At 39.2% G+C, this 18,158-nt stretch overlaps 2 protein-coding genes and 1 pseudogene across 2 annotated transcripts in view; 1 reads left to right on the top strand and 2 right to left on the bottom strand.

Annotated features, from left to right (window-relative positions):
• LOC146479648 (BTB/POZ domain-containing protein 6-like) overlaps positions 1 to 18,158 on the bottom strand; it is a 74,632-nt gene that overhangs the window by 7,128 nt on the left and 49,346 nt on the right. The gene's annotated exons all lie outside the window — the stretch shown is intronic.
• Positions 5,522 to 9,429, top strand: LOC146479657 (growth hormone secretagogue receptor type 1-like). The gene is made up of 2 exons (XM_085110293.1): positions 5,522 to 6,134; positions 8,861 to 9,429. The coding sequence occupies exons 1-2, from the start codon at positions 5,522 to 5,524 to the stop codon at positions 9,427 to 9,429; spliced, it is 1,182 nt and encodes a 393-aa protein (XP_084966419.1).
• LOC146479656 (BTB/POZ domain-containing protein 6 pseudogene) lies at positions 15,805 to 16,933 on the bottom strand (annotated as a pseudogene).

Below are 18,158 nucleotides of genomic sequence, written 5' to 3'. Positions count from 1 at the left end.
CAAAATCTTTACCAAAAAAATCCATCATGCAGTTAAGGGGTCAGTTATCCCCTGCAGTTTTTTTACACGTTGCTACATGAGAATACACTTGGAGTAAAGTAAAAAAAAAAAACACAACAATTAAGGGATAATGAAATTTTGTTCTGTGCAGTGCTGATGCAACTGGGGAATCAGAGAATTATATCTGGAGTGTAAATTTCTGTGTGTGAAGGAAACCACTTAAATTTCGCATTGCCCTAGTGAGTACATTTGGTCCATCAGTAATTAAACATTCTGGGGTAGTGGGTTTGAATCCTGCCAAGGTCAAAGAGTTTTTCTTTAACTTGCATGGACCACATTTCCTTACTGAGGTAATACTGAGAAGAAAATTTACACTGCAGATTTTATTCTCTGGTTTCTCAATTTAGGTACAGACCTTGCTGTCCTTAAAAGCAAAATCCCAATTGAAGAAGTCATTAAACACTACACTGCTGCAGCCTCATCACTCAATCCAGCTTATGGATAGCACCTCATCTGAGAAGTCCCATTCATTTTTACACAGCAAGATACCTACCATGTATCATTTAATAAGCATTCTGTAGAAATATTCCTTACTTTACTTTTCATCCTCTGGTTTTTCCGAGAAAAAAAAAAAGGGTAGGTACAAGAGTGCTTATAAGAGAGTTGAGTGTGCATATAATAGTCGTCTTCTGAATTCACAAAATGATGAACAACTAATACTTTGCTTGAAATATTGCAAATTAAAAGCATTTTATTACTTCATTCTTCAAAACAATCAGTGGTTTAAACTGTTCTTACATAAATAAAGAAGAGTTTGCATAAGCCCAGTGGACAGAATGGAAAAGGAAAATAATATTAGTGTTTTTCCTTAATTGTTTCTGAAAAAGGTAAACCAGACTGTAGAAAACTGTAGCACTGGTTACTGACGTCACAAAACCCATGAAAAATAATCAGTTATTATAGGGTGATCAAAAGTAAGTAAAAGATTTAACAATTGACTTGGGGTATAACATTTGTTATAATGATATGTAAATCACTACAGTGGAATACCAATAATTGTTTTTAACCTCAAAGGGAAACATAATTTTGTTCCAAAAAAAGGTAAGAAATTTAATATACGACTGGATCTATCCCTTGATGGGGAAAGTGCACAAAAACGTTCACACAAGAATGCATAATTTACAAGTTTATGAACTGCTTCAACAAGAACGTCCATTAACAAAGTGATTCTTGAGGCATACAGTGTTTTCATCACATCTACAGGTATGGATCTGTGATGGTAAATAAACAGCTTACATCAATTTATTTTTTGTTACAATTTAAACAACAGGTCTTAAACTCTACCAGAAAAGGTTACACCCGCTGTGTGTGGCTTTTGTGCCCAGGCAGTGGCAGATTCTTAAACAATCCAGAGGGAGGGTACATAATTTATGCAGATGAGGGCCTATGATGATTTTTATTTTTTCCCTTTCATGTTTTGAAAGGCCCCTCTCCCCCTCCCCCACCCGATGATGTTCTAAATATATTTTTTTTCTGGCACCCCCTCATGAGATAGTCTGTAAGCCATTGTAAAATACCTTGCCCACTCCCTCTATCACCCTTTTTAACTTTAAAACCTCCTCTAAAATGGCTGATACAAGCATTTCTGGAGTATTAAAATTTTATTACATTTGCGAACTTATAATTAACTAATAAATTTCACTTTCAAAAATCGTTTACTAAAAATTAAAAGGATAAGGCTGATATTTACTGCATGACTCTAGAGAATGCAGTGGTGTTATGTTGTAAACCACATAATATAAAGAGCTGTTTGCTTTGCCAAGGAATCATTCTAATATTCCTTTATGCAAATACTTACATCGATCTAGCCCCATATAACCTGCTTTTTTTGAAAAAAAATTTTCACATCATACAAATTGATTGTAACAAGATATCAATAGATTCTTTTTAAAATTCAATTCTTTTGGAGATGAAATCCAATAACGGACATTTTTTAATGTGGTCTTTATCATAAATACTGCATGGACAGTATTTATGATGCAGTAATTATTAATTTTTTAAGATAATGCTGTTGTCAAGTCAGGTTCAGAGATGCCAAATTGTCCAGAATTTGGAACTCTAATTACTGCATCAGGATTCATCGAGCACACAAAGACAGTGGCCAAAGGGAAGCTGAAAGGACTAATTCTACAGTTGGAGATGCCATTATCTATGGCAATTCTATAAAATGGGAATTTATATGTTCTAAGATTCCATGAAAAAACAGACAAAGGAATTTAGAAGATAACTGTGACTAGCTGACAATGAAAATCACAAACATAAAGAATGGAGAGCAATGCATGTCCAGAGGGTTGCTCATGACATAGCGTTGTGCACTGACGATGCACCTGTTCTGTCAGATGACATTTTAAAGGGAATTTGTAACAGAGGGGGAGGAGCAGCCATTAGTTTTTTCTTCTTTTGTTAACAGGACCCGGCTAATCATGATTACATGAAAGCATCCAAAAGTTTAGAAAAACATGTCCCCGGCTATAATTATTTTGCTAAAATTTGTGACTATCACTATGATGTCGGAGAGTTATAACTGGAATTTGACAAAGACACCTGCAAGGTTAAGAAAGAGCAGCAATGCGCTTCATGTAAAAATGGTTGGCTGGCTCCACAATGGGCAGAATTCCACGCCCTTTCTTGGATAAAGAAAAATTAAGGTGTTTTTGAATCTCCGGCTACTTCTTTAGATGGAACAGCACAACCAGTTGATGACTTAATGCCTAAAGCGCAAAAAAAAAAAATTCCTTCAATGAAGGAAAGCTGAACACAGTGAAAAAAATTAAAAGAAAAATTACAGACTTTTCTTCAACAGTGTACCTTTGTGGTTTCTGAGGAGCTAGTTAAAATATACCTAGACAATTTAAAACATCTCCATTTCTCCAATTAGATTTGCGAGATCAAGCAACCGTCGAGAAGCGACGAAACCGAGACCCAATATATTATTGGCAAGAGTTACTAGACCTTACTACTATCTGGAAGGTTAAAATCTCTATGTTTTTGAACTTGACACAATTCAGTTGAGTTACTTGAAAAAACACTCCCTTCCACACACTGAGAAAAAGTTGAAAAATGAAAAGAATGGGCTAATTACCAGTCACCTACAAGAAGCAAGGGGACATGTTTTTGGTGAAAATGAAATCATGTTTTGATGAAAATGAAATCACACTAGTTTTACACTCGCTTTTAACATTGTTTAAAAAGACTTAATTTCAGCTCAGTCAAAAATACTCACACATCTAAATCTTTGCCGTTATACCCTATTATTTTAAGTAGTTGTGTTTGTTCTCTGTAAAGATTGTCACAAATAAATGCTAAAATTGGAAATAGATAAGCTTATGCGAGAAAAACTTGTCAGTTTATATAAACTGTAAGCTTAAGTTTATGTCAACGACACTGTGTAGCGAGACGTTTGTTTGACTGACTATTTTACCTGAGAATAAAAATAATTTTCTTAAATGAAGCAAAATGGAATGAGATTAGAAAATAAAACTCCAAGGAAAATAACAAACATGGACCGAAAAAACGAGCTCAAAAGACTGCTGTTAAGTTAGCAGTAGCTAAAAGTTAAATGAGTTGCATGGTCAACACTGCAAGAAAAACAATAAGCTTATCTTGCAAAACAGCAAAGTTTTGTCAACAAAAATATACTGTCACATAAATAGATATAAATATACTCGCCCCTTTGGAGAATTAACAGTCCTTTTGTGCCATTGCTGATTTTTTCGTTCGTTTTAAAACGTTAAGTGAGCGAAAAGTTTCACTTCAAGAGGAAAAATCCAACGTTTCGTCGTGTCGGAACAGAGTATAAAAATGATTTCTCTTCGGCCGCTCTTCATGATGTGGCGTTTCCGCCGCTAGTCGCCTTGCTCTTTTTCCGGCTGTTGGAAGGCAAAATTGGACGAGATTAGAATATAACTCCAAGGGAAATAATGAACATGAACCAATAAAATTACCTCAAAAGACTACTCTGAAGTTAGCAGTAACTTATTTTATAGCTTTATAAGCTTATAAACTGCGTGTCAACACTGCAAGAAATCAATATCTTGCAAAACAGCAAACCCTCAAAGTTTTGTCAACAAAATCACAAGAATATACCCGCCTCTTCTGAGAATAACCAGTGCTTCTATTCCATTGCTGATTTTTTCGTTCGTTTTACAACGTTAAGTGAGCGAAACGCTCTACTTCAAGAGGAAAAATCAAACGTTTCGACGCGCCAGATCGGAGTGAAAATGTTCGGATGCCGGTGACGCTAAAAGCTGGAAGGGTGGAACGGCGAAATGGGGAATGGCGGAAAATCACCCCAAATTCTAAAGCGAGAAAAGGCGGAAAATCACCCCATTAGAAAATAAAACTCCCAAGGAATTAATCAACATGGAACGAAAAAAATGATCTCAAAAGACTCCTCTGAAGTTAGCGGTATTTAGCAGCTTCAGCTTAAATTAAACGGCGTGTTAACACTGCAAGAAATCAGGGGCAAGAAATCAAGATCTTGCAAGACAGCAAACCAGCAAAGTTTTGTCAACAAAATTACATGAATATACTCGGCTCTCCGGACAATAACAAGTCCTATTTATTCTATAGCTAACTTTTTTCGTTTGTTTTACAACATCAAGTGAGCGAAACGTTTCACTTAAAGAGCAAAAATCCAAGTTTCGTCACGAAGGATCGGAGTAAAATGGTTTCACTTCAAGATTCTGCCAGTCGATTTGTTTCTCCCGCCGCTAGACGTCTTGCTGTTTCTCCCGCTGTCGGTCACATAAATTGACTTTGTATTTTGTTCTCTTCAAAAGAACTTTTTGTTTTCTTAATTAAAGCAGTTGGCGATGCAACTTCCAGCCAAACAAACGCGGGTCGCCGCACGGCTTCACACACCTAAGTTTTCCTGTGGCTGCGTACGGGCGTACGGGCGTACGGTCGTACGGTCGTATGGATGGACAAAAGTGACGTCATAACCAAACCAAAATTTCTCGCATTCACGGGTTACCAAATTCTCTTAGCTATGGGGCTCCGCACGCACGCCTCCGGCGTGCGGAGCTCCGCTATAAGTGTTTTTAATTTTTTGTTTGTTTTTGTTTTTGCTCTGTTGTGGTCGAGGTGGCTGCCCTGCAGTCTTTTGCTCCCTCAATATGAGTATTTTTATTTTTTTTCCCCAACTTACAACCTTTCCCCTACATACACAATTTCCCTGTATTATACCCACTGATTTCAGTGGTGATTGAGAACCCTTTTAACCAGGTGATCCCATAACTCAACACCCACAATGCCACAAAGATTGCTAGAGAATCTACTGTTGTCTAATTTTTTTTTTTCACAACAAATCACCGGCAAACCGAAGTGTCTCTTGCTTCTTTATCAATGCACAGGAAATTGCAGAATTTAAATTTGAATGGGAGAACAAATCTCTTACACAGTCTAAACTAGCACAACACTTGAGACGCCTGCTCTCCAGGGAAAAAGAAACACTCTCAAAATGTATCCATCGAAGCCATTTTCCAGCAAACTCGTCATGAGTGTGCTGGTAGTTGCTCAAGGCCTTTGTGTAGTGTTTGGTAATGGTTCGGTTCTGACCGTCATCGCCCGATTTAAATCTCTACGAACACTTCCGAACGTCCTCATCACCAATCTTTCTGCCGTTGACATACTCAACGCCGTCATCAACAGGCCTGTTCACTTGATCTCCGCGATATGGGAGACGACTTGGTTCTCAGGAAAGACGCTTGCAATCATGGCCAGCTTTTTCAATCGCCTCTTCATTGTTCTCAATCTTGCGTCGATGCTGGCTTTGATGGCAAGCATGTACTTTGCCATTGCTTTCGACATGAGATACTTGGCCTGGAAGACTAAAAGGAAAGCTGTAGTTATTTCTTGCCTCAACTGGTTAACATGTACCTTGATGGTGGTGTTATGCTCAATTCCACTGTTCGGCATCGATCTCGGCGACGCTCATGGTATTGAATATAGAGCTGAGATTTACAAACAAGGAAAGTATTTTGTGGCGGGGTTCATGACATTATTCATCATTTGCGGTGGACTGGTTCACTGGTTTTCTGACGATTCACTCGATCAAGAAGCAGAAAAAGAAGGTATGTCAATACGTCTTTCTCAGTCAGTTTAAGCAAAGGTCGTAAGTTTTTGTGGAGGTGGTGTGATTAGTTTTCCAGATAATTTAAACAGAAAAAGAAACTAAACTACACTCGCTTTTAAATCAATCTCTTAGTTTTGTAGCTGAGTAAGTAAGCTCCTATAAAAACTATATATAAAAACTATCAGAAATCAAAGATTGGGGCACTGTCGAACAGGAACAAAATAGACAGAGAGAATTTTTCGTTTTAGGCATAAACATCACAAAACGAGGTTGAACAAAATTTACAAAAGGAGGGAATATTGTACTCTCCACTCGGCCTGGCTTGTTGTCGGGTGCCACCACTTCACTCAGCTTGATACTTCTTTCAAAATATTTTAACGCATTTTTTAAGACAAGACCTTTCGAAAATGATATCATTTTTGATTCTTTCGCAAGAATATTTTTCCAAAATGTTGAAGAAGTCCGAATACAAAGCCGTATAAAGTATTTGGAATGAAGCGATCTAATTTGATTATACAATCGAATTAAATGTTACATCTCAGATTTTAGCATATATGTGTTCGTGTTTTAATCCAAGCATAAAAATTTATTAAACTTTTTTGACAGACCACTTCAGGATAATACCACAAAAATGTTATCTTAATTTTCATCGTTAATGAAGTGATGTTCTCAAATTCGTTTGTAATTCACGAAGAGAAAACACAGGAAATCACTACCATGAAGAAGATTTGAAAACGTGATCTTAATTATCACAAAATTTGGTGAACGTTTTCTTTGAATTTCTCCAAAAACTATTATTTCGGTTAGAGAGGCTTCGTCAAATACTGGAAAGAGTGTTTCATGTGATTTCCAAACTCATCGAAGTTGGTTAAAAAAAAGTCAACTGCGCCTTCAGTTGTTTTTTCAACCCACTTCAGGGTGAATGGAAATCGAATGAAACACCCTTTCTCGTGTTTGCTATATTACTTATAACGCTTGGATTATACTGCTGAAACAACATTCTCCATGGTCTGCCCAGGCAAGAATAAGATAAACATTCAGCGAGTCCAGAAAACTGCTGCAGGTACGTTTTTTCAAGGAGCCACAGAGCCACCTGTCTTCTGAGATCCGCATTGGATACCCAAAGAATCACGTATAATATTGTTAAAGTTGTTCTCATCACTTACAATATTCTTCATGTCATAACATTGGTCTGTTCCCGGCCTATGTATCCATCGTTCTACAGGAACTCTCTTCTCACTGACTCCAGTCGTGACAGTGATATACCCGCCAACGCAATTTCTTATTCTTCATCAACTTTATGGAACTAAAGTGAAGTAAAAAACACTATCAAAATGCTTCGTCGCTGCAATCTTTCAAAACTACCTTTAAAAGCATTTGTATAAGAGAAAACCGTTTCTAACGTATCTTTACAACTTTCCTATAATTGTAAGCGCGTTGACTTTTTAAATGCGCGGACAAAAACATACATTGATTCATGATCGTGACCAATCCTGCTTGTGTTGAAACGCGAAACGAACATAACCGAAATCATGATAAAATGAACTCTTTGAACTTAAGTTCTATGAGGAAAAGTTTTGCCACTGTGCGTGTACAATCATTGCTCGATCTCGATTCGTGTTTTCTCTGCTTCATCGTGACAGCATGGCTACTCTTCGTCGAAGGCTAGAAGGTTGTCAACCAGGCTGCGGATTGAAAAGACTTCAACTAATTAAAAAATAGCGAGCATAGAATTTCCAAGAAATGATCTCGATGCTACTATACTTTTACCTTAAAATTGTTGTTACCCAAAGCAAGCTCACTAGAGACGTCGCTACGAGCCTCTCATAGGACAATGAAGCCAACCGGCTTTATGAAAACCAGTTAACAATGATTCCATTTCCGAAAGTGCTTCTACAATAATCTTCAGGAGAGGTAGTCTGTCGCTCCATTACAGAGACATAGCCAGCTGACGGAGAAAAAGTTTGATCTTTCATCCTAGGCTTACATTCTCCTGCGTCAAACTTGCTGGCAATGAAATATAAGATTTCAGTTTGTAAACAACTTTAATGATAGAATGTTATACCAGCTCGATGTCAGTTGGCTACTATTAGTGCACGTAGTCACTCTATCATGTCGCTGAGGTGTTAACTGTCGTATTATTAGTCGATTAGTTTCAAAATTCTCATGCGTAGTGTGTATTATTACCTAACACCGTACAATGTAATTCACAAGTAACAGCACTGCTTGCTTTTTCAATTTGGAAAGAAATGAATTCTAAAATGTCCTCTGAAAGCCAAACTGGACACGACCTGTGGTTTCGTCCAATTTTGGCAAAGCTAGGAATTTTTCTCATCCAATTATTTCCAAATTGGACAGCATGTTGACCTATTGCATATATAATACATATGCTAAAGCCGGATACAAAATGAACATACAGTTATGTAAACTATATATCCACCACCGTAAGCGCGTAGTAATGCCTGGGTACTTGGGTGAACGTTCTCGTCCCAGGACTGCCATCCTTTAGGCCAGCGCTATCTTAAATCACGAGTGCCCTTGATCGCGGCACTGACCAAAAGGATCGTAACTCTAAGGACGAGATTGATAGATGCATGTGTAGTTATGTTACTGTGGTCCCGCAGGTGTCTGCCACATGCGTGTAGTATTAATACAGCCATTTACCCACCCCGATTGTCTTTTAGTTGCTTGAGGAATCCTTTTCTGTGTTCTTTTTGCGGAAAGCGCAGATGAATTCACGTGCACTTCAAGAACAAGCGCGACTGCAAACATACATCAAAGCGACCAAGACCATCGCCATGACAGTAGCTGCTTATTTCATGTCATACGTTCCTGCAATCGTGTATGCAGTGGTGGGTCAAAGGGAAATGAGCCAGGTCGACTCTTGGTTCGGGTTTATCGCGTGGAATGCTACTTTCTTTTCGAGCGTAGTTAACCCGATTATCTACTACCTTCAGACCAGACGACTTCGCTCCGCCTTCAAGCAATTCCTGAAAGATCCCTTTGGATCAAGCGATTTTAAAGAGAGGCCAACTGGACCGGGTAAAGAAATAGGGAAACGAAACCCTAAACAGGCTGCTGCTAAGAAGAATGGTGGCATTAAAGCAAGTGGAATCACGTTTTCTGGTGGTAATAAGGTAATGCCCTCCGAGGCTCTGCCAGCTCATCTCCGCGTCCCTGAAGCCAAAGAGAGTAGACTAGATGGTGGAGAAAAACTGCAAAAGGAGATATCTGTTTTTCGACATCAGGCGCACTCTCTGGTGCAGTCATTGCAAGCTCATTTTCCCTGGTGACTGAGCGTGGAGGAGCTTGGGGGATAAAGAAAAAGAAGACGGTGGTGGAAAAGGGGATGCCAAGTGCAGGAACTGGAATGGCGACAGAGTTCGGTGTGACGAAGAGTCCAGAAAAAAAGGATTGGGCAGCGATTCCGAAGGAGAAACGCATTTCACTTTCAGAGGGAATGTCGTCCATCGTCTAATTACCAACATGGGAAAAATTCGGCCCAATCTGACGAAAAAGAAGACATGTCCAGTAAAAGTGAATCGGAACCAGAACCAGCAGAGACGCACCTGGATCGCTTAAAGAAGAAGACGATGGTAATGCAGGATGACAAGCCGTGCAAGGCAACAAACGCTGAAACGGATGATAAATTTCAAAAGGTTTCCAACAAAAGTGGAACTGAAAATGATTTCCGTAACGGAAAGCGTCTATATCCGAAAGAAAAAAATCAACGTGTTGGAAATAACTGACTCCGGGAAGACAGAGGATTCAGCTCAGGAGGAAGAAACGCTGGCTGACTACAAAACGGAGGAACAAAAACAACCCCAAGAGAGGAAGAACACGAGACGAAATGGTTTAGTCCCAATCTCCATTAAAGGGCCTGCATACTTAAAAGGAGGTAGGGTAGCCCTGGTGCTAGTGTTTCTTTGGCAACCGAAATAAAGTTGTCTCGGGTTTCCGAGCCGTATTGCAGTAGTATAGTATGCACCGTTTGGTACCGTTTTAGTCTCCGGTCTGATAGCCAAAAGCGCGTTGACTCCTGATAACGTGAGTGAAGGTGGACAGTCATCAACATCAAAGATATAATCAGCTTTATTCCCGAGCGTAGCGGGGTTAATAAATTTGTCGGGCCGAGTCGGCCCGAGCGGAGCTAAGCCGTGCGAATTCGAGCGAAAAATATATTTATATGTATGTTTCGTTGAAGGTGTCCGCACTGTTGACTAGCAACAGTGAAAAACAAAGTACGAATGACGTCGGACTGTCTGGCGTCGTCTGGAGCAAAATTTGCATACATCGAGAAAGTTTACGTGCGGGATCAAATTTCAACTGCAATGTTCATCAATATTCACTGGATACAGAACTATCTTTCCAGAATCTTTTCCCTTTTTTCCAGAAATCTTTTTTGTGAAAGATTGCATTGAAGAAATTACACGTTTTGTGGCCGCGGTAAAATAATTTTCCGTGGGAAATAAATTCATCGAACACGACAGCGCTGCACGCCTGTTGTACATTTCGTCGCCTCAGAAATAGATTTTCAACCGCAAACTAGGCTAAGCCTGTGGAACTACGAAAAGACCACGCTCATCAAAATAGTTGCTATGTTCAGAAACCATTTAATCTCCTCATTTGATGCCGCATATTATGAGTAAAGGGGGCTTTCCACCAATCCCCAGCTTCGCGAGGTTCTGCAAGTCACGTATTTCTAGTTGTGATATACATATTGTGAAACCTCTGTGTGTGTTTAGCTTGTGAGCGCCATTATTAACATGCACACTTTAGCAGCAAGTAATCAATACACCAGAAAAAAGTTTCTCATTTTCTAAGCGATTTCGTCAACATTTCCTTCAAAACCCTGTCAAACCAGTTATACCCTAAACATTCTATCCTTTTCTTTTAATGATAAAATCACATGACCCCCTTCCACCCCGATGATGCAGTTATTCGTCATAGACGTTAATTTATTTTTCTGCAAATTAATTAGATTCAGGCTCCGCAAAAGAGAGGACCAAATGGTGCATACTAAACTACTTATTACCCTAGGAGCCACAACAAGTCAAGTATCATGCTTCTGTCCATCCACTCACAACTCACAACTGAGTATTGTGCTTGGGCCAAAACTTGTTGTTGTCACAAAATTCCAATTTTTTGGCCCTATAGAAGTTTTCACTTAAATTTCCACTAGACGTTACCTTACCTCCTTGTAAACTGACCCTTACCCAAAAATAAGGAGTGACTCTGACATAGACTTTCTTAAGTCTGTTTTTGTAAGGAATCCAGACTTCATCCCTCCTCCTGCGAATCTGTCGTTTGTCCTTCATGTTTCGCCCCTTAAGAAGTCGTCTTGTGACAAATCTAACTCCGATGAAGATCTTTTCTCTCCCAAAGTGCATGTAATCAATCCAAAATGGCCGCCGTTAATTTTCGCGTCATATGACATCATTACCTTCCGTTGCAGACCTAAAGGGAAACATATTTTGACGTACTATCTATCACTCTAAGTGTCATCGTCATTAGTTTTATACTTCCGAAGTTATAGAGGGTGCAAAATTCCACTAGTCTAGAAAGGCATGTGTTCTTTAGCTGCTGGGGTGGTCATCGAAACAAAGCTACAGCTGAACATCCAAAATGGTTTATGTTCAATTAACTGACCAAGTGTCTGACAAGAGCGGTGTCACCGGCAACAGACGCAGTTGCAGGCTTGTATATGTACTTTGGAGGTACATGGCCAAAAAGCTGAACAGAGTGTACATTCAATTTTCATCTGTAACACGTGAGTTACATTCAACATCAGACATGAGAAATGAGATACACTCTGTTTTTTTTTATAAGAACGCGTCTAATTTTGGAGCTGAGGCTGAATGTTCTTATATTTTTCTGCGATTTGTAGCTAAAAACATTCTGAAGTTGTTCTTAAATTACATGGTATACGCTACATGTATTTCAGTAAATCAATGCGGAAGTGACCAGGAAACCTATCAAAGTGCATTGCCTGCTTAGATCTGGTATCAAGAACTGCTGATTATGACAAACCGAGATGTGTGTCACCATGATTGTTAATGTTATACAAAACATAATACGTAAAATAAAAATGTTCTTAATCGACTCTCAGCATGAGGAATGTTCTTTTAAAATACGTTCTTGAAATATTGGCTAAACTCAGCCTCGGCGTTCTTATAAAAAATGGTTCTTATAAAAAAAAGAGTGTACACTGATTGCAATAAATAAAATGAGACACAATAAATTGTATGTTAAAGGGCCGCTTAAATAGCCCAGAAATTTGTTTTTCGCTGAGTGCTTAGAAAATCTGTGAAAAGTGATCAATGCAAAATGTGATGTTATATACCAGGAAAACTGTTCAGTAATACACATGTAACCGAATAACCGGCTTTGTCGTTATTAAAAGTTTTAAAAATGTCTGTCATTGCTGTGACAGTTTTGTACGCCTGTACCCTCTCATACCATACCCGTTTGTCTTTCGACGCAGTCGTCTCTTTCTTCTCATTTTCCAAGCTTCGCAAGATACGTTGATGATTATTATATTTTTCCTTGTTGGTTAAGAAAAATATTTCATAAAACAGGGACCGTGGTGGGGATGGGCTTGGGAGCGTGGGGGGGCTTCCACCCCCAAAAAAATCCATCACTTACAGGTACAACCTACATTTAACATTACTAAGTATTTTACATGCATGCAGACCTTCCAGAAAACTCATTATTGTTTTGCTTTGCTCGTTGCAACTTAGGTTTTGAAGGTTTTCTCCGAAGCCTAAAGCATTGGCTCCAGTATTTCAAAAGAAAGGAAAACATGTTTAAGTTGATACAATGAAAATTTTACATAAGTATTGACAATCTGAGATGCATTTCTTGGCATTTCAAAAGACTTAGAGATAGAATTTTATAAGGGGAGCATGCGTTCGCTTTAATAATTAATACTACTGGAAGGAACTTCGTCATCTCCTTTTTTAGCGGCATGCGTAACTTTTGCGTTGTATTGTACTTCCTCCCAGGAATTTTCGTTCAGTTTTTGCCATTTCTTTCTAACATTTTGGATAGCCTGTTTTTAAATTCTAAATTCCGCTTGCCTTTCACCACTACGAATTCAAAGGAGCAACAAAGCTCACCGCCTGGCTTTTGAATGAAGAATACCATAAAGGCTGGTTTCCATATGATCCCGCAATAAGGTCTGCGATCGTCTGCGATCATATGGAAACTACTTCTGCGATCGTCTGCGATCCTGCGATCGTGATCGCAGACGATCGCAGAAGATAGAACCATGTTCTATCTAAAGGCTGGTTTCCATATGATCGCGGATCGCAGATGGCAGATCGCAGATCGCAAACAATCGCAATTGATCGCAGACGATCGCAGGAGATAGAACATGGTTCTATCTTCTGCGATCGTCTGCGATCCCGATCCCAGGATCGCAGACGATTGCAGAACTTATTGCGATCGGCGATCTGCGATCCGCGATCATATGGAGACCAGCCTTTAAGACGTCCAAATAAACTGTTCTGAATGATTTTGGCTGCATGTCGGATCCTTTGTAGTGGAGATGCACGTGCTAGACGTCAATTTGCTTGTAAATAAACCAAAGTTTTTGCATAGCTGACACTATACGACAAAGAGTAATATTTTTGGGGGCAATATTTCATTTAGTACTATTAGTCTTCTTCAGGGTCACAGTTTCAATGAGAGAGATAAGGGCTCTAAAATTTATATTTTAACGTAAACATAAGTGGTTAATAGTTAACTAGTGTACATGACACAGTGTTTAAAGCGCCTTATAAAATATACAGCTGTTTCGACAAAGGTTGTCCTAAAAAGCGTAAAAGCGTTCGCGACGATGCCGAAGGGTAGTCTGGGAAATACCCAATACATTTCAACAAAAGCTCAGAATCCAAAATCTCTCGACCAAACAGTGAAGACTTGTGATGGCGGGCAATATGGATTCTGAGCATTTGTTGAAATTCATTGGGTATTTACCAGAGTACCTTTCGTCTTTGTCGCATTCGCTTTTACGCTTTTATGGACAGCCTTTGTCGAAACAGCTGTATACAGGCACGTTTCGTCGCTAGGTGGAGTGCCCCGCCTTGCATAGTCGGCTTTATTAAAAAGGGGCGAGAAAGTGAAAATGGATTTGTTTTTGTTCTGTATTATGGGTTTGAAATGAGTGACTTCATTTTTTTAGAGGGGGGAGGGGGGAGTGCTTAAACTGATATTTTCCCAGCATATTGTGAATTGGAGTTAAAAGCGAAAGCAATCACGACTTTTTCGCACAGGTTTTCCCGCGCTTTTCACCAGTTGCATATATTTTCTTTCGAATTAATATTCTTCTCTGCTGTTTGCTAACGATGTTTTGCTTTGTTTGTTTTTGTTTTGTATTTTCACAGTTTTTATTCCATTTTATTTAGTTACAGATTCACGAATGAAAATAATAGTAGTACAGACAGTGTACAGACCACACACACCCACAATGATAAGGTACAGAGACTGCGGATACTTGTATCCTTCACGCAGCCCATGGGATTTGGTACTACTTGAACTAGTGATTATGCAAAAAAGGCTTCTGCAATTTGAATAAAGAGATATATATTTAGATTTTCTGTTTCTTTATCACCAAATGGTTAGAGACTGCAACCGATTAGATATAAACTTTCTAAATTAAAGGAAGCATTTTAAGGAGCAACAAAACGCCCTTCAATATACAATTTGTTCGGTTCTTTCCTACTAAAATAAGCTGATTTACCCTCTTTTCTCGCTTTCCCTTCTCTTGCTTTCTTAACAATAACAACAACATCAACAACAATATTATTTACAAATTCAGATGATATAAGGGGCTTGTCCCGCAAATAGCCACAAAGCTAGTCGAGGCGGGACAAGACGAGCACGAGAACATAATGGAAAAAAATTACAATAAATTACAAACTCCGCTCCGCACCGCACGTGCTTCTTTCTTTAGGCGTGGCCATTGTTTCTTCCTACTTTCTTGATTCTCTTCTAACGATGTGATTGGTCGGAGTAATTACTTTGGTTTTAGTTAAACCTAGCCTGTGTAGCAAGTGTTTCAGTGTGGAGTTTTCTGCGTTACTTGCCGTTGAACGCGTCCCAATATCCGCGCGATCACAGAAGCAAAAAAAGGCACAAAGACCCATTTAAACGCTTGCTACCCGAGCTGGGTTAAAAGGCTGACAAAACAATTGATATTTAAACAACAAACAGAAATTGACTGTTAATAGCAAAGGCGACTGAAGGTGTAGTGCTTCACACAATCATATATGCCGCATTCCGCAGCAATAAACACGTACTTGTCACACGGAGAAAACCTTGCTTCAATTGTTTTAAAACAACGAGATTTCAATTTTTGAGACAATGTTGGACTTCCGAACAGATATCCACCGAAACTCCATTGGATGCCGTTTTTGTTTGTCATACTTAAATTAAAATCTTAAGTAACGAACTGCACGGAGAACAGAAATTCAGGAAATTGTCCTCGTTCAGGGCGTGTTCCGTTGGTATACCCTGAAGAGCAGGTTGAAAATGTAAATGTCACACCATCGCACAGTACAGTACTGCAGCCATTTTCCCCAATCCAAGATCCTGGAACAGATATTAACGCTTCTATCTGGACTTAGTGTTCTTTTTTAAGTTAACTGGAGCCGAATAAAAAAAAAAAGCTCAAATCCATGATAGTTATCATTTTTGTATTGCAGAGGCTTTGAAGAAAATGTTCCTGACTTTGAGGCAACACGAGAATTGTTATGAGCATTTTTTATCTCCAAAGTAACACTGTAGTCATTGCTCTCGCTCCCACATAAACAAAGTCCATGTAAAATTATATCTTTGTTCATAGAGATATCAAGAGTCCCCAAGACGGTCTTTGTCCCCAGTATAACTCCAACCACCCAGTGCCACCGATTGAGATCTGCCACATCGTTGAACACCACCATAGATGCCAGAACGTCTGGTCTCTGGAAATCCCACTGGAAAAGTTAAAGTCGAACTGAAAAACTTGAAAAATGTGGAGATTTCATCTGGAGTTAGAATTTTGGCGTCAATGACAACAGCGGCGAATTCTTCTTGTTTCATAACTGGAAAGCGTATTGATTTAATAATCCGCTCACCCAGAATCTTTCTTTTCGATTCACCATCTGCTGATAAGCCTTGCTTTTGACATTGTTTTGTAGCCCATGAATCAACGGCTTTAAACAAATCAACCTCTTTCACGCTCAGTGAATCTCTTGAGACTACTACTTGAAGTAAGGATCTCTCAATTGTCGCAAATTCATCCGATTTCACTGCTGCTTCTGTTTGCCTATCGATCACTTTCCAGCATCGATCCACCAGCTCTTTCTCCTCATACTTTTCAGCCGTTGGTAGAATGTTGAAAACATTAGACGGATCTAAATTTTTTTGCAAATATTCCGTGCATATATCAGCGAGCGAAGGCACCTTGTACTTCTTAGCCAAGTATAACACTCTCATCACATTACTTCCGCTCAAATTCACTTCATCGCTGTACATGTAACGAAACAATTCTAACAGACTCTCGTACTCACAGTCAGGCAGTTCAATAAAGTCTCTAGTGTCCGCTAGCTCACCGTAAAACATGGCTTCAAACACAGGACTGCTAATCGACAGCACAAACTTGTGAGCTGGAATCACTTGATGTTTACTTTCACTTTCACCATCGCTCTCGCGAACCATAAACATCACATCGCTGAAAAGATCCTTGTTGAGCATAAACTTGGTTCTTTCTCTGATGGTGGGTCTCTTTGTTTGCCATTTTCCTTGGACAGACATGTTGGTTATTGAAACTCGTTCTGAAATTTACGATCCTTCTCTTTTCTTTGCCACTTTAGGCACTCCGAGATCAATCAGTCGGTTTCCAATTGTTGATCAGTCAAGTAGTGTGGAACAGCGCCCATTTATGCATATCATATTGCTACCGCCAAGGGCGAAGTTTGCGTGACAGAAATATAAATCTTTTTTTTCACCAGACCGAAACGGACTGGTTTCATAAAACAGGAACAGTGGTGGGGATGGGCTGGGGGGACCCCCCCCCCTCCCTCCCCCCCAAAAAAATTCCATCACTTACAGGAACAATCTAGAATTAACATTATTAAGTATTTAAATTTATGTGTAACATGTGGACCTCTCAAAAAGGTCAGCATTGTTTTGCTTGCTCGTTGAAGCTTAGTTTTTGAAGGTTTTGTTCGAAGCCTGAAGCATATTTTGGCTCCAGTATTTCTCTCATAACGATGTGATTGGTCGGAGTAATTACTTTGGTTTTAGTTAAACCTAGCCACGTAGCAAGCGTTTCAGTGTGGGATTTTCTGCGTTAGTTGCCGTTGAACGCGCCTCATTTTCTCTTGACGCGTCCCAATATCCGCGCGGTCACAAAAGCAAAAGGGCACAAAGACCCATTTAAACGCTTGCTACCCAGCCTGGGTTAAACGGCTAATAAAATAATTGCCATTTAGACAACAAACAGAAATTGACTGTTAATAGCAAAGGCGACTGAAAGTGTAGTCCTTCACACATATATGCCGCATTCTGCAGCAACAAACACCTGCTTGTCATACGGAGAAAACCTTGCTTCAATTGTTTTAAAACTTTACAACTAGATTTCAATTTATGAGACAATGTTGGACTTCCGAACAGATATCCACCGAAACTACATTGGATGCAGTTTCTGTTTGTCATATTTAAACTAAAATCTTAAGTAACGAACGGTACCGAGAACAGAAATTCAGAAAATTGTCCTCGTCCAGGACGTGTTCCGTTAGTATACCCTGAAAAGCAGGCTGAAAATGTAAATGCTACACCATCGCACACTAGAGTACTGTGGCCATTCTGCCCCCACCAAAAATCTGGACCAGATATTAAAGCTTCTATCTGGTACTAAGTGTTGTTTTTTAAGTTAACTGGAGGATCAAACAAAACCTTAAATCCATGATAGTTATCATTTTTGTATTGCAGAGGCTTTGAAGAAAATGTTCCTGACTTTGAGGCAACACGAGAATTT

This window comes from Pavona decussata, unplaced genomic scaffold (genome assembly GCF_977016875.1).
Source record: "Pavona decussata unplaced genomic scaffold, jaPavDecu1.1 SCAFFOLD_58, whole genome shotgun sequence".
Lineage (NCBI taxonomy): Eukaryota > Metazoa > Cnidaria > Anthozoa > Scleractinia > Agariciidae > Pavona > Pavona decussata.
This window is presented reverse-complemented; position numbering and strand designations above follow the sequence as displayed.